Here is a 17,736-nt window from a genome sequence, read left to right as displayed (position 1 = left end):
TTTATAAGAATGTGTCTTAGGCACATAAATAATCAATTAATATTCTTATTTATAATCATTTTGCATTAATTAATACCCAAAAATAAAAATTAAAACCATAGAATTAATTGTAACACAGTCTTTGAAGTCCCTTTACTTTTTTATGTAACTAAAACTTTGAAGGCCCGTTTCTCAAAACATAAGTTTTTCGTTTTTAAAATGCATCTCCTCCCTTAGTATTGGACCAATCTAAATGAAATTTTAAATATAACATGGGGAAACATGGTAGATTAAAAACAAAGCCAGGGATTTTTAATATTTTGAGTTTCTGATTTTGGCAATTTTTTTTTCTGTAATTTTTCCGGGAAAATTTCATTAAAAAAAAATTCATATCTCGAAAAATAATTGAAAATCAAAATCCCCTGCTATGTATCGAAAGGTCCATATGTGTTTTATACGTGGTTCAAATCTCATCCCTTAAAACCAAAAAGCAAAGGAGGAGATGCATTTTGAAAATGGCCATTTTTGGCCGAAAAATGCTCTGGCGTCACAAAACCTAAGGTCACTGAACAAAAATTTTTCCCCAGAAGTTCCACACAATATCCTTTAACAAACCCCTATATATCAACAACCTGTCGTTAAAAAGTCGAAAACCGCCGATCCCTTAATGCATAGGAATTTGGTATTATAATTTTTTTTTTATTTTAAGTAAACTTTTAAAGTTAAACTGATTCATTTAACATCAGTGTCTCATTAGGTATATTCATTTGGTTTAATAATGCTCAACTTAGTCTAGGCTGATATGCAGACTGTGGGTTGTCACTGCTATAGATGTAGGTAAATGGGCAATGGAAGGACTGTAGAGTTGAGATTTAGATTTACAATGAAGTTTAAAAAAAAATTAATTTTTTTTAATAACAGTGGGCTACTGTACTGCTGTCTCTCAATATGATTTATTTTAAAGCTTCTTGTTAGTATTTATAGGATTTTTTTTTCTGCATTATTGTAATTTCTTTAATTACCAAAATAATAGTATTATATGTAATGTTGCTGATGACACTCATTGCAAAGTGGTCATTTTAGACAGACACAAAGAGTGATGGTTTTAGTGAGCATGTATGATAAAGTTCCCTTGATTTTTGTATTGTTTTTATGCCAGTGAGCTTTATGAAAAAGATTTGAACAGCTTGAATACAGTGATATTTTTTGTTTGCTTCTTATTCAAGTTTTTCCAACTACTCTCACCTTCAAGAATATCTTGTAATCTTTTTTTCTGTTTATGCCAGATTGATTATTAGTTATGCAAAAATGTGATATATTCTGTACAGTAGTGTAATGTCTTAAAAAAAGCACAACAAATCATTTTACCTCAGTATTATACTGTAGACTTGTTTTTCTGAGTATTTTCATGATTGTATGTAATGTACCCTCCTTCATACTGAGTGTTTTCCTTATTTACTCAGCAGTTTCATTGTAATCACACTACAGGCAGTCCCCGGTTATTGGCAGCCTCGGTTACCAGCGATCTGGTTTTACGGCGCTTGTCTAGTGACGACGATAACTAGATTTTCATCGCTGATAACCGGTTATTGGCACCGATAACCAGTTATTGGCGCTGATCGCCTCTTATCAGCAGCGCTGATCACCGGTTATCGATGCCGCTAACCAGGGACCAGTGCTATTACCGCCGATTTTCGGTTAGCGGTGATTTTCGGTTGTCGTCACGCCGTCGGGAACGGAACCCCTCCGATAACCGGGGACTCCCTGTACACTGAAACTTATGGTTCTTGTTTAGGGAGATTGACCTCGAGGAATGTTTAGGAGCACTAGATACTTATCACCCACAATTTGATGCCAATGTAAAAGGGTGAAAGAAAATAATACTATAATAGTGTAAGTAACTGTCATTTAGGTTGCCATGATCCCAGCTTGCTCATGGTGTTGTGGACCAGGTGAATATTTTGATATCTGGGTCAGACAGTTCCTTGCTGTCCAGCAAATAAGGCAAGTGCCTTTCCCATCTTTGACCTGCCAAAGGAGATTGTATGTCCCGGAAGATGCAGAGGCTATGCCCTTACAGTTGGGACTCATCAGTTTGTGAACTAACAAATAATCTCCCACTGGAGTCATGAAGTCTTGTCATGGTTTGTTTCCCAGATGCTTTATGGCTCAATCTATGGCTGAATATGTTGGCAGACTTTGCAGTAACAGGTGTCTCATCCCAGGATGAAAAGGCAAAGTTTCATTGGTTGCTGGTGTCAGGAGGAAAGATACTGACTTTTCTGTAGTAATAGAGTGCCACCATATGGGCGAACTTTGTTTTGAGGGGACAACGCACAGTCTCTTCACATTTCTCTGGATAAGTTTCTGCAGAAAATAATCTCAGACCTTGGAACAGTCCAGTAGTGGGCTTGTCATTACTCTCCAATGGATAATATGGAGGCAGTGGTGGAGTGATCAGAATCATGGGACTCTTATCCACCATGCACTTCCCTTCAGATCCTCTGTGGGTTTGAGGGCACCTGCTTCTGAACATTTGGGTGCAGTCAAGCCTCCAGTGTATTGGGCTGGGAGGAAGCCTGTTCCTATTAAACCCGAACCAGTAATCCAGTCTTCAAGAAAGTTTGGGGAGAATTCTTATCCCTTTTGCTCTTATTCACCAGCCACATCCACAAAAGGTGGGGAAGGAGAAGAAGCAGGGGGGTGGGGAGGATGCTTGGGCTGGCAGTCTTCTCCTCAAATGCCAAGAAAAAGGGTATATTGGTTATGCCACTGGGCAGCGTGGTGAGACAGGGACAGAACCCTGGGTAGTCTTTGTTCTTCAGGATGGCCACATGCAGTCACCACCCTGCTTACGAACATTCAAGTTATGAACATTCAGAGATACGAACAACCAGTGCCACAAGTTCAAATTTTGCTTTACGTAGTGGTAGGTGGGATTTGCCTTTGTAACGACTCCCGTGCTTGCTCTATTCCTCTTTTGTTTGTATTGTTTAAGTTTATTGTCTCTGTAATACCATAAATCTTTTATAAATTCCTTCGTATTTTCAGTTTCTTCTTTTGCTATATCTGCAAGTAGAAGGATGTTAGCCATCAATTCCTCTTTATTTTCTTAGTATGGCTGCTTCAAGAACTAGTAAGAATGTTTTCAAGGAACTGAAGAACACGAGGCACAAGAAGAACCTTTTCCAATAACTCCTTCCCTGATTATTCTGAGTATTCTCGTGATTAACTACCATGGATTCTTCTTACAACCATGAGAATACTTGTTCGTACTTGTAAACTATTCCTACTTATTTCTATCTTCCTGGTTTAACTCATTCTTTGATGAATTCCCATTTTCTGTTTCTTCTCCCCATAGATGAATTCCCATTTTCTATATTTCTTCTCCCCATTCCCATTTTCTATATTTCTTCTCCCCATAGGAAACATTTAGTATGTATTGTTGTCAATAGATGGCAGTGTGCATTGTTTGCTTTGTGAACTTCTATTGTCAGATGCTATCCCTGCGAAGGTCTCTCCAAGTTCATAAATTTCAAAGCACAGATAAAATACTAAATTTTGAACGTTGCATAAATCTTAATTTTATTTTACTCGTTTTACCCTTTCAGCATCCAGATTAACTTTATAATACAGCATGATGTCAAAATTCAGTGAAAATAGTTTAATCTGTGACTCTCAAGTTGTCTTGGGAATGTTAACATCAACAAAAATTATGCACTACATATTAATAACCAACTTACAAACAATTCAAGATACGAACGGCTGTCCGGAACGTAACTTGTTTGTAAGCTGGGTAGTGACTGTATTCCCTTCAAGGAATGCATCCACCCCACTAATTGAGAGCTGGTACTGTTTCTCCAGATTCTTATTAATCTCCAGCTCTGTTGGTGAAAGTGGAGGTGATGAAGGAGAAAAGTGGTTTAGAAGTCAATGACAATCAGTATGGGAGTTTTACAGTCATTTATTCCTGAAAGATGAAGTAACTTGGGGCTGGAAATTGGTCATCAGCCTCTTGCTACTAAATTTGTTTCAAGACGGTAACAGCACGTTTAGTGTTGAAGTCCATCAGAGAGGGTTACTTCATGCTTTCAATATATCTGAAGGGCTTGTACTCTCAAATACTTGTCCATGAGACCTCTCAGAGGTACCTCTGCTTTGTCTGCAATCGGACTGTCTTCTGGTTCAAAGCTCTTTGTCTCACATTGGCGACAACCTCACAGGTGTTCACTCAAGTGTTGTTTGGTTTCAGCTTGGGCCCATGTGCAGGGTGTAAGCTTGCTGCATTACCTGAGTGATTGATTGGTTCTGGTGCCTTCTAAAGTCAGTTCTTGCAACCAAAGCAGCAGACAGAGTACCTGGGTATGCTTTGAGAGTTTTTCCTTCTGACTCATGCATAAGCAAACTTGAGGTAACAATGCAGTTTCTGTGCTGGCAGGAACAACCAGCTCGGCTTTGGTAGGTTGTCCTTGTCCACATTTCGTTGTTGGTGAAGCTCTTTCTGCGTGGGCGTTTCCACCTGCTGTGGCTTTAGTGGCAAATGAAGTAGCACTGATCAGCACCAAACAGTCCTCCCTCCAATTTCTGCCCTTGAGTAAGGTGATCAGAGGGGATCTTGCTTGGTGGCTGGATGGCAGGAACCTCTTGGCGGGAGTTCTACTGAACTCCTCCTCTCCTGAGATTTGTCTTTTTTAAGAAGCAACAATTGTGTGGGCAAAGGACAAGCCTCATTCACATATAGTGGCATATGTCAACAAGCATGAGTAATCAACTCCTAGTTTATCACTTAGTAGATCAGACTGAACAGTGGAAAAACATATATGTCTTGATTGTCTTGGATGCTGAAAGGCATCTTCCAAGGCATCCCAGGCATCTGGAATGGGTGAGAACTCTAAAGCATCCAGTTTAGCTGTGTGGCAAACAGGTCAGTCACCTGTGTTCCCAAAATCTTGAAACGCCTTTCTTCCACTTGAGTATGTAGAACTACTGTACTCTGTTCCTGCATCCTTCCCTGGCAACTGAGCCAATCTACCAGAAGATTTCTCCTGCCCTGATTGCACCCAGCTGACAGCTTAGTGGCTTGATGAACAGTCCACTCATGCATCTGCATCACCAACTGACATAAGTGATGGGAGAGTGTCCCCCATTTGTAGAAGTATGTAGGTATGTCTGCAGATGAAGGTTGTCTATGACTTTCAATACATTCTTTTCCACCATTGCCCTCATCTCTGCCAACAGGGCCAAAGCTTGGGTGATCCTGGAGGGTAGGCTGGAATCGAATTGGTGCCCCAAAGGGGGGCAGACTGCAGTCCATGAAAGGTAGCTTGTAAGTCCCAAGAGACACAGACTGCCCAGGGCTCAGCCTCCTGTGACTGCCACATTTTCCTATGATATGACAGGCATCCCTCTAATCATGGCAGCTGGAGAGGGTTGTCGACCAAACCTTGTCTCCCGTTTGATACTACATATGATACTACATATGATACTACTTGGAAGTAAGCAATATTAAAATAGTTATATAAAAACAGCATCTGTGGACATTTACCTAGGTTTATCCAAAACTTTCTGACAAATCGCACTTTTCAAGTGAGAATTGATGATGTATTGTTAAGTATATTTCCACTTGAAAATGGTGTTCCACAAGGAAGCGTCCTTAGTGGCACGCTGTTTACTTTAGCAATAAATGATAACAGTAATAATCTACCAATTGGAATTAAAAGCAAAATGTATATGGATAATTTTGCCGTACATTATTCAGCATCTCGCATAAAACATGCAGAGCGAATCATAAATAAAACTATTATAAAAATAGATGAATGGGCCTTATCTGTAGGCTTTAAATTTTCTGTATAAAAGACTCAAGCAGTAATGTTTTATAAAAACAAAAAGTGGAAAAAAGGTGAAGAAATTGATATAAAAATCAGAAGTCATTCCATACCAATTGGCCAAACAGCAAAATTTTTGGGATTAATATTTGATACTCACTTGAATGGGAAAGCCTGCATAACATACTTGAAATGAAAATGCAAAAGAGCATTAAACCTAATTAAAAAACTATTGAACACTACTTGGGGAGTTGATAGTCATACCGTTACTCTACTGCATAAAGCGACAGTGCTGTCTGTCATTGATTATGGAAGCAAAATATATGGCTCGGCATGAGATGCAATGCTGAAAATGTCAGACCCAGTTTACAATGAAGGCCTTAGAATATGTTCAGGAACTTTTAGATCATCACCAAAGTCTTTACAAGTTGAATGTGGTGAACTACCTCTCTCTCTCTCTCCATAGAGAGCTAGTAACAATGAAGAGTGCTCTGAGAATTCTGAGAAATGATTCTCCAACCAAAACATCGTTTGGATTGAGAGATGTGTTTATAAACAGTCATCCACCTCCTTTCCCAATTAGAGCCAGAAGATTGTTTGAGTCGCTAAATATAAATATACAATTACCTTTAATAGTAAAATTACCTCCTCCTTGGACAGTGAATAAAATGAGAATTTGTACACACTTAAAATATCAAAAAGTTGTTTTTGTTCTTCAGAACACCCTAGACAACATACAGTAGAACATATAATCTGAAAAGGTCCACATTACGCAATATACACCGACGGATCTAAGTCACAATACGGAGTGGGATATGCTGCAATATCCCAAGACAAAACGTATCTGTTCTCTCTACCAGATAATGCCTCAGTATTTACAGCTGAGTTATGTGCAATAGCATCAGCCATAAAAATAAATAAAGAAGCCTCATATAATAATTTTGTGATTTATAGTGACTCCAGAAGTGCTATAAAGCCATTCAAAGCTATAATAAAAAAATATTGTACAACAAATCAAGTTTTCACTCTATAAATTGTATAATAATGGAAAAAATATTGAAATAAGTTGGATCCCTGCCCATGTAAGGATTAAAGGAAATGAAGAGGCTGATAAAGCAAATGTATACATCTCTATTAGTGACTATATAAGATATATAAAAATAACCATTGTAAGTAAATGGCAAAATATATGGAATGAAGAACCTGAAAATAATAAATTAAAACAGATAAAATCCAGTGTTGGAAAATGGAATTCATCATATCAGAGACACACACACACACAAGTAATTCTGATGCACCTTCAAATAGGCCATACTCGTTTGACACATGGACAATTAATGAACAGTCCATGTGGCCCTCCTCCCAAATGCCCAGATTGCAAAGTGTTGATAGTAGTCAAGCATGTATTGTGTGAATGTCCAAAATATAACCTGCAGTGATTATCAAATTTTGGAAATAGATCAGTGGAGGAAATTTTGTTAGAATCTTCAACATTTTCAGTAATACCCATTTTAATGTTCATGAGGAGCCGCGATTTAATTGATAAAATATAAAGAGTAAATAATGGAAATATGAAAACCCTCAGGCATATAATGAATTTTAAAAAAACTAAATTTTAAAATTTTACTTAGTTTATTTTGAATTTTAATATACCTTTTTAGTGAGTATATATGAAAAAATGAGTATAGATGCATTTATTGTGTGAGTGTATTCCAGTATGAGAGCATATGCCTTTGTGAGTGCAGCTTTTAATTTCATTTTCCTTCACTCATCACCACACCGAATGACCTATTTGGTCCCAGTGCTAGGCTTCTAGCTTAGACCTGTCATTTCATCCAGATCCTTTGGGCCAGCCCTATGAGAGCCGATAGTCAGCTCAGTAGTCTGGTTAAACTGTTTTAAAAGTAATAATGGAAGAGAGGGGCTTGAAAGAACTGAGAAGATGCTTGGCCCTTTAGTGAGGATAAAGGCATCTTGTTGCCATTTCATAAAGGTCTGAGCCCTCCTGATGCTAACATCAAGGCTGCCCCTGAAGGCTTCACTGCATTGCCTTTCAGAGCTCCAGAGGCCTCTAAGAACACTGCATGGTGGATTTGGGTGGCCCAGTTATTGGAGTGCCTTTCTCTCCCCCACTGCTGCCTCAGATTTACTTTTCAAAAAAGTAAAGAGGAGTCCAAGACCAATCTATTTCAGACACTCCCTCCAGCTGAAACCTGTTTTTAGAAGAGTGTAAACACATAGTAACATCTTAGCAGGGATACCTTTTCCCGGAGGTTGGCACTATGATGCAAGAGAGAAGTCTATGCCAGCAACCTTTGGAACTTTGTCCTTTCATCAGTGAACTTGGAAAGTGTTCAGCCAAAGGTTGAGCCATGGTGCTGCGCAGAAGGAGGATTTGCCTTGTTGTCAGAATCTTCCCAGGGGAAGGTTTTTGTCAGTTTGCAGCCTGAAAAGTCACTTGAAGGAAAGTAATCTTCATGTCTTCTGAAACATAAAAGTTTTGTTGGCATTTCAGAGACAAAAGAAGTAGCTTGTTTGATTTGTTGGAAGTAAGGTACCCTTCTGGTCCTCAGGTCAGACTTCTCACCAGGTGAAGCCTTGGTAGCGGAGGATTTTTAAGCAAGGTAGCCAAGGTCATTGCCAATTCAACTATACTTCACACCACATAGCTTTATGAGGCCAAGTGAATGTTCTGTGGCTGGTTTCAACAAAGACAGGTTAATCCTAGCAAATCATCTGTTCAGCAACTAGCATATTTGCTTTGTTCGATGACATGGACGTTGTCTGTGTCAGCAATTAAAGGCCATAGATCAGCCTTGGGTCTTACTGTTTAAAGTGAATAGTCATGCATGTGTCAGAGAGCTTTGATATGAAGTACTTCCCAACCCTGGGGCTTCTTTGCTGAGATGTACCCTTGGATTTATGGTATTTATCAAGACCAACCTGTGACTCCTTAGAGGTAACATGCTATCTTGAGCCATATCTCACATTCTAGAGACTGAAAGAGCATAGGTCTCTGAAATGTCCCTGGGTTCACTGCTGAAACTCGGGCATCTTCCTCCCAGTGCCAGGTTGCTCCACATTTTATTCTTCCTTGCTGGTGGAAGCAGGGCGAGATACAGATCTTGCCCATGGTCTGGTCAGGGCTGTAAGAGCATACCTGAGGAGAACAAAATCTTTTAGGAAACAAGTTTTTTTTATGTTTTTCAGTGACAAGTACGTCAAAGATTGAAGTCAGTGAAATATCATTTCCTTTTTGGTTGAGAAAGGTAATGTAGGCTGCATAGATGAACACTCCTGAGGTTCAGTCCTCAGAGGTTAAAGCTAGGGGTCATAATATTTAGGTTATTTCAGCATCCTTATCCTTTGGGAAGAATGTGGTAGTAAAAACTATTCTAAATTTTGTTGCATTTTACCTCAAATATCTATTTCATGAATCTGTTGATATTTATTCCATTGGCCATGTGTTGTTTGCAAGTCAAGTGCAGTGGTAATGCCTCTTGAGAAGAGCATGAACCTTCTCAGCCTCCTTCCTCCTCTTCATAATTTTATTTTTACTCATGAGTGTAGTTCTCAGTGGCATTTGTGGATAAGCCTTGTGGAATGGTTAAGTATATCAAGCTGTTGGCTCTAGACTTGAAGGAAAAAGTACAAATATTTTTGTACAGTCATCCCACTATTTTTGGCAGAGGTACACCTTGAAACAGTTGGTCGATATGAAGTCACAAGTCTGTCAGTAAAAGACAAATCTTAAATTTGGATCAGTACCTGATGGATAAAAATTTTGAAAATTTCAATCATGCAGTTTTTACCACACGAAAATATTTTGAACAGTACTGGAAATTTTTTATTACTCTATAATGACAACATGATGGGATTGTAAACTGCAAGCTTGATCCAGTAACACCAAGTGATAATGGAACCCTCTTGTTTCCGTTAAGCTGCTGTCAGGTGCCCTGAGGTACCTTGAATGTTAATACTGTAACAGGAATGGGTGTTCTTCAGCAGTGTGTTGGTGAGTCAAGCTAGGAATAAATGCTAAGTAGCTGTGTGCATAAGTGAGGAAGCTCAGATGGCCCACTTAGCCAAATTTTCCTTATTGTTTCCTTTTTGACTGTTTTTTGTTTGAAGAAAATATGATCTCTTTTTTCCTAATTACTTTCACCACCCTGTATTACGTTATGTGTTGTACCTCGTGTTATTGAACCTTGTGCCTGATGTCATTAAGTGCATGTACAAAATGTATTCTGTCTTGTTTGTCTTGTTACACAGGAGTATTCACAATTTTATTCTGGTAATTTAATTTAATTTGTAAAGATGGTTCATTTGTGAGACAGGTTCCAGCAGACTTCCCTTAAACTAAACCAGAGAATATTTGTTTGTTAATAGAAATATTTGTTAACAGGCTTGCCAAGCTGTATAAAATTTTTATTGTAGGAACTATTGTAGTAACAGTTAGAGGAAAATGACATTGTCAGTGAGTATGTTTGTTTAAAAAGCATACAGTATTAAACTTACAAAATGAAAGTCCAGTGTACACAAGCTGTTTCCAGTTTTGATAAGCATAACTGGCTATCCACGAGGCACTTTTTTGGTTTTTTAACTGTTCTGTTATGGAGGAGATTCAGTTTGATCTTTTATGTTCTTTACTTTGCTTGTTATTAGGGTTTAAATTATGTAAAACAGACTATATGAACAGTAAATCCCTTAAAATCAGCCTTATAAGCTTTTTCTCTTTTTCAACGATAAAAGTGAATCATTTCAAGTTTATTCTGGTTTCGTCACAGGTATGGAATTGCTGCAGTTACGCTAGAAGGTCCAGCTGGTCAGGTGAGAGGAAGAAGGATGGTCTCTCTTCAGCAACTTGGACGTGTTTTAGAAGGAGTTTGTCGGTCCCTAAATAACCTTTTGGAGCGTTTCCACCAGTCTTTCTTTTTCTATTTGTTACCATCTACAAATAGATATATTTCAATAGGTATGTTTTATTTTATAAATATGAAAGAAAGGCAAATAACTAACAGCATACCCCTAGCAACCAAAAGAAAATTTAACTCTGGTCAAAGGGTGATGCATGGTTAATGGTGAGTTATTTAAAAATTTGTGCCAGATATCCAAAATAAGCAGTTACAGAACCATTATCTTCTGGATTGCAACCAATCCCCTAAATAGGACAATAAGCATTGTGGTGTGGAAGAAAGCAAAGACCAGTTATTGCAATTTTGTAATATAGGTAATTATGAAACACACCACAAAAATGTACAAAACTCAAGTTGTAACATGATAAAGGCAGTGCTGAATTTGTATTGTTATTTCATCAGTAAAATGTTGGAGTGGTAGCTTATGGCCAGCTGATTACTGAAAAATTTCCAAAACTCCAGTATCATCAAAAGATTTTGAGCTAGTACATATTAGCAAAACATCTGGATATCAAGTGAGAATAATCATCTGTTTATTAGTTTACAATTTAGCTTTTGCAAGGACCTGGGTGTGTATGTGATGCATTTCTTTCAATATCCACTGCTGGGCAGAAATAGCTAGATTTTGGTTATGAAATGAGTAGTACTGAGCACAGTTCAGCTTTTGATCAAGATAAGCATGAGACCAGAGTTTTCCAACTGGACAGATGGGAGTTTGGGGAGCATTTCATTATACAGTGAACCCCATATTCGCGGGGATCGCCCCACACCCCCTGCGAATAGGTCAACTCATGAATGCTTAAAACCCTCTAAAAACACTTAGAACTGCCCATTTTGATAGCTTAAACCAAGAAAAACCCTGTAAAAATGCTTATACCTGAGTATTTTAATAGTTTTATCACAAAAAGTGCATTTATTCATGAAAATTATATGAAAATACAGTAATTAGTGAATATTTCTCAGTGAAAAATACCGCGAATGGGCGAATTTTCCGCGAATGATGGCTAGATATGTTCCACAGAGAAACCTGCGAAAGCGTGAGTCCGCAAACCATGAGAACGCGAATACGGGGGGTTTACTGTATTATTTTTTATTTTTACCTGATAGCTTTCAAAGAGTAGTTGTTGATGGGCACTTCTGTATAGTGATCACAGTTATTTTGGCATGAAAAACAAGATTGTTGCTTATACAGATAATGCTATATATTTACATCAGTCCCTTCTGATTTTAGAGCTGTGGTTACAGATTTTCTTAACAGTTTTAACTGATATTAGTGCATAGTGCAGATTATGGGGAATGAATTGGACCCCAACAAAACTGAAAGTATGATTGTTTGTTGGTTTAGGTCATTGGATCTTCCCCCACCCAGATCTCATTGACAGTGTTTCTTTAATTGCATGTTACTTATTTAAAATTCTAGATGTTATTTTGACAGCTAATTCACTTTTGAGAAACATAACCATTCTCTCTGTTATTTGGTTGTAGAAAAAACTGGTATTGTGAGAAAGCTTTTCAGTATTTTTGGAAAATTGTCTTTGGAGAAAATGTTTTATTCTTTAACTTGGCTGGCTTGTTTTTCAACAAATGGTTTACATCTTAAATATGTGGATAAAAACTTAAGAGTTCTATTAAATTTCTTATTCACGCTATTAAATTTTTTATTTGCTCTATTAAATTTCTCATTCCATTTTTATTTGATAAGCTAATTTTTTAAATTCAGTACCACATGGTTTTTCAGCTTTGAGCAAACTATGGGATGATCTTCCTAGTCAAGATGAATTTTTGGAACTTCAGAGGTTCAAACTGGGTGCAAATGCATTTTAATTGATCAGGCACATGTGACTTATAGCTTAATAAGTTTCCTTTTCTTGTTATTTCTCTTTTGAAATGTATTGTTTATTTCTGTACGTCTTTGTCTGCACTTAGATGCTCCTTGGACTTGTAAAAGTCTCCTTTTTCCAGCTAGGATTGAAGCATGTCTTAATAATAATAATAATAATAATAATAATAATAATAATAATAATAATAATAATAATAATAATAATAATAAAACAGTTCCTTCTCTTGGCTATTTTGGTTTTGCAGAACACAAAGATTATTATAAAGCTAGACTTCTTTTCATTGATGGTGCAATGTGGTTTGTGGCCTAAAGTTATGCATAATGAGCAACAACCTCCTCATTGATTTATCTGGATAGATGTGGTATTGTTAAATGAAATTTTCAGTGTACTATTTAAAAGTCTGGTTTGCATCTGCCAAATACATTTTCCATTGTCCAATGTATCTTTATCTGTTTGTGTGTGGTACATACTTAACAGAGATTATTGAAACTTTATTCTCAAAAGTCTATTAATATTAATGCAGTCATATAGTATTTGAAATTAACTAATTTTTTTTTTTACTTATTGTAGGAGTTTATATGCCACCCTTTGCTATGATTGCTGGTGGAGTTCTGGTTAAAGCTTTAGCCTTGTGGTACTCCACTGGTTGTGCTGCAGAACGCCAAGCACAAAATGAAAAGTCTAAGAAGGTGAGTTCTGTTTTTATTTTTTACTTTTTGGATATTGAGCAGGAGGTTAGTCCTACATATGAAGCATCTTTACAGCAAATATACTGTTATGTTGTATCAGTGTATGTGACAAAACTGAATTTCATAGCTTGTGAATCAAATTAATTTAGTTAGGTATTAAGATGAATAACAGTGAAAGTTGCCATTTCATAACAACAGAATTTGACACCCAGTTTCTTGTTATTCAGTGTCTGTACACAGGCACTAAGCTGTTAAAGCTTATTGTGTGCCATATTTCTAGCTTTCATAGACGAGATCCCTTGTCCTTGTTTTAGACCATTATTGCTTTTATAACTCATTAAATAATGTACGTTAATTTGGTATTTTAGGGGTTGTGGCTCCACACCTGGCCTTTTATCCAGAATAACATCAGTTGGTGATTTCACTTCCGCTGTTAACCGTGATTTTGTATTCTTCCAAACAGTCCTGATTTTTTAACTTTGAAGCTGTTGAAAAAAAGATTTCTCACCTAAATTAGTCATGCAGTATTTACATGTGAGATACTGCATTACTAAGCTAGCAAAATTACTGATTGTTTTTAATTTGCTGTCAAAGTTTCGATGATATTCATGAGTGACTACTGTAACCAAACATCAGACTGACCAAACATTAACATAATGTCATGTGTTTGCTAAACAAATTATTTCATTAATTGAAATTTATTTTGAAAGAAGGAACATTCAGATTAAGATCTATATTACAGATTTTCTACCCTAGAGTTTTGTTTAATATATTGCCATCAGTATGGGGTTTAAAGATTTTCAGATTTCTTGTCATAGTTTCATATCCAATATTCAATCTTTAGGGAAATCGTAGTGCTGACTGCTTAAAGACGTACATTCTTTGTACATCAGTGAATCAGTGTCAGTACTTAAAAGCAGATTTCATGTCACAGACTACTCTGTTATTTGACTTACCTTGATTCCAGTTTGGAGAAATATTTTAACTTCTTTAGAGTTGGACATGCTTCTGTATAAATTCATACTCATAGACAAATTTCTTCTTTTTTGTGTAAAGTATTTGTAAAATGTTTTAGATAAATTTGAAAGGCTATTTCATATTATTCTTATTTGAGGTTATTTAATGTCATATTTACTTGACTGGAGATACTTAGATAAATTTGAAAGGCTAGCTATTTCATGTTATTCTAATATGAGTTTATTTAATGTTATTTTTAATTGACCTGAGATTTAGATAAAGTGAACCTCATTAGTTTCTTACTTCGGTAAAGTATTTATTTTTACATGTTGTTTGTCTCAGTATTCTAAGTAATTTTTCTTTCATTTTCAGATTGACTATGGCCTCCTTGGATGTTTACCATTGGTAGTAACAGTTCATGTATTAAGTATTATTTTGGGCTGTGCTCCCAGCTTCATGTCCCATCTTGGCCTGCATATTGCATTACAACCAGAAGACAGCATCTTTTTAGGAAGTGGTGCTTTCTGCATTTCTCTCCTTGCATTTCCTTATTACCTGGGGAGGTAAGAGTTTATTCATAGAAATTTTTACATATTATAAAGATGACAGTTGTTGATTTTAGTTTGTTCCTACCGGGATACAACCATTGCTTTTTATATGTAGGAGTTATGTCCATAGGAGCAATTTTTGACGCATGCTGGATTGGTTATTGAATCTTGGTAACAAGTGAGTTAACTGGTAGAAGTGGTGGGTGAGAGGGGGTATAGCCCTCACTAACAACCTTGCCACTTTTTCTTCAGCTGCCAGAAAGAGAAGGACATGCCCACTTTCTTTTCCTTGTAAGCCTGTTGGATTTTGGATGAGTGACTTTCTACTCTTGTTATTTTTCAGTAATTTTTGCTTCATTTTGTTCTTATGGCCTTTGCTTTGTAATTTGGTATATCTTTGGCCTTGTTTATTCTTAGAATGGAGAAGAAATATTACCAATGCCAATGTGGGGGATGTGGGTTGCTGTGTCTCCCTTGTTGTTAGACCCACATGAGATTTGATGAGAGGACAGCCCTTTCTCTACTCCACTGCTCTTTCAGGCTCACATCAGGATGGTTCTGTGCATCTCCCTTGCTCTATTCATACTGGATCCGTAAACCAGTTGCATGTTGCAGCATTAGTTAGTTCCCCCCTCACCAGAGCTCCAAGGAGGTGCAAGAATTGGAGGGGTGATGCGTAACTTGTTTGCTGTGCGTGTGCGTGTCTCTGGACTGTGCACAATATAGCAACAGGACAGATTCTTCATTCTTGCTTGAGAGAGAGAGAGGTCTTTTTTTATCCCTTCCATGTTTTGTGTGTGGTTCATTGTGCCCAAGAGGGACTGTGAACCTGGTTCTTCTCCATGTTTTGAGTATAGGAGCAGAGGGGTGATGGGGTCAAGGTCTGAACTCTGTTCAGATGGCAGACCTGCTTGATCTTGTTTGCTATCTCTTTCTGGAATGTGCAAGGAGTTGAAAGGCAGGTTTACCTCCCCCCTCTTTGCCTGAGGGGCCAGCTCATGCTTTGGGGAACCTCAGGGGTGTTGAGGGGCCCCACTCTTCCAGATCTTTTGCAGGCTGAGGTGGAGCAGGGCTTTGGAGAGGTTATTTTGCTCATTTGTGAGCAAAATAGTCTCAGGGAGACAACTTCAGCTTCATACCTGCCTATAGCCTCATCTACAAAGTTTTCCCTTGGGAATGCTCCTGAGGCATGATCTTTGGTCAGGTTCCCATGGTTACACTGAACTCAAGTGTTAAGGAGGAGGTGAACACCCTGATCTGTGGGTTGTGGAGTTACCTCACCTTCAACAGGTTGAGCAAACTCCTCCTCCTGCTGCTTTCACCCTTAGTGGAGTTACTACATACCTGAGGATGTTATGCCCTCTGATCCCAACCCCTTGATGAGGTTGGGGGGCTTAGGGATGCACTGCAGGGAGTGTATGCTCCTTTATGCCTACTCTCTCTGCTGTGGATTCAACTGAACATTGGGACCTATAACTCCTTTACTCCTCCTCCTATAAATTTTCCCTTTCCTTCTTCCTCTTTCATTGATGACCTTGGCATGGTATTGGATTACAGAAAATCACTGCTCTCTTAATTTGATGGAGGGTGGAGTGTAACAGCATGTCATCCCACTTGTAGAACTAGAGTACCGACGAGTGAGGGGAAATTTTTAAGTCAAATCATGCCTTCAGTGCTGGGTCTGATCTTGACGGACTGACAACCCTCAAGGCACTGAGGTTATGGCGTATATCCAGGTGAGGATCCCAGGGCAGTTACTCCTGTGGGTAACAGTATTGCTCCTCCCCCAGTTGGGCCTCCCTGGTGAGAGGGACCTCATCCTAGACGAAATATATATAATTCGTTTTATGGCAACTACATCAAACCTTCCAACGGCTTCTGGCTTGACAGTGGATGACTCTAAAGATAACTCACTTCAAATAAATGAAGTTGGTATTAATTCTTTACTACTTACAGAAGGCAAACAACTAGATACAGGCAAGACCTGACCTTGACATACTTTGGCTCCCTCTTTGGAAGTGGAAGTTAGTCAAGGTTCCTGACCCTAGAAACGGACTAAAAAATATGTGCTTTAAAATTAGAAAATTACTTAGTGAGTAGACACCCAACCTCTGAAAATTATATGAGTGTAATGTAATAAACATTGATAATATAAAGGTAAAAATAAAAAACATGATAGTATGAACAGTGCACAGGGTACCCTAGTACTTCCAGATAATAGTGGAGAACCAATAGAAAAGAACATATTGTTCGATTCTCTTAAAATGAGGTACAACAACGTGCAAGACTGTGAAATATACAACATAGCCAGTAGAAAAAGTAATAGTAAAACATTGAGATTAACAAAAATAAAATTTGAAGGCCAGAGGTCAGTTCTGGATTTCAGCTTCCTGAATCGTTTCGTTTTGAAAACCAAATTTCACATGGAAACCAGTCAATAGGCTATGCCCTCTCTCCTTGGGGGCAACTGGATGGTTACCCTGGGCATGCAGGACACCATTTTTTACATGTCCCGATACATCCAGATTCAAGAAAATTCCTGCACCTTGTATATCGGGGAAAAGCTCTCCAGTTTTGAGCCTTGTGCTTTGGCCTGTCCACCACCCCACAAGTGTTCACTCAAATCCTAGCTCCTCTTGGGAAATGGCTTCACCTTCCCGATGTCCACGTTTGTCTCTGTCTCAACAATTGGCTGCTTCGCTCCCCTTGGACATGCTCAGTGCTTCAGTGGATGAGTCTGCTGGGGACCTGGGCCTCATTAGAACCGTTTGTAAAGAGGGGCAGGCTTCACATGAGGCCTCTTCAGTTTTATCTAAAGCATGCTGGAGTGGGTAAACCCAACCAGACTCCTTCCTTTTCCCCCCATCTCCTCAGAGATCAAGACGGACTTTTGATGGTGGTTGTCCGTAGAAAGACTTCGAGAGGGGAGTCTCTTCTACTGTTGCACCCAGAATTTTATTCCGACACTTCAGGAGGTTTGG

General features: G+C 38.1%; 1 protein-coding gene across 4 annotated transcripts in view; it reads left to right on the top strand.

Annotated features, from left to right (window-relative positions):
• The window catches only part of GAA1 (glycosylphosphatidylinositol anchor attachment 1), a 99,328-nt gene that overhangs the window by 62,128 nt on the left and 19,464 nt on the right, over nucleotides 1-17,736 (top strand). For all 4 annotated transcript variants that reach the window (XM_067106916.1, XM_067106914.1, XM_067106915.1 and 1 more), the window contains exons 9-11: nucleotides 10,592-10,779; nucleotides 13,132-13,250; nucleotides 14,580-14,770. In XM_067106916.1, the coding sequence (XP_066963017.1) occupies nucleotides 10,592-10,779; nucleotides 13,132-13,250; nucleotides 14,580-14,770 (498 nt within the window). The remainder of the gene's footprint in view (nucleotides 1-10,591; nucleotides 10,780-13,131; nucleotides 13,251-14,579; nucleotides 14,771-17,736) is intronic.

This window comes from Macrobrachium rosenbergii, chromosome 7 (assembly GCF_040412425.1).
Source record: "Macrobrachium rosenbergii isolate ZJJX-2024 chromosome 7, ASM4041242v1, whole genome shotgun sequence".
NCBI classification, from domain to species: domain Eukaryota; kingdom Metazoa; phylum Arthropoda; class Malacostraca; order Decapoda; family Palaemonidae; genus Macrobrachium; species Macrobrachium rosenbergii.
The sequence above is the reverse complement of the archived record's forward strand: the minus strand, read 5'-3'. Positions and strand labels throughout refer to the sequence as shown.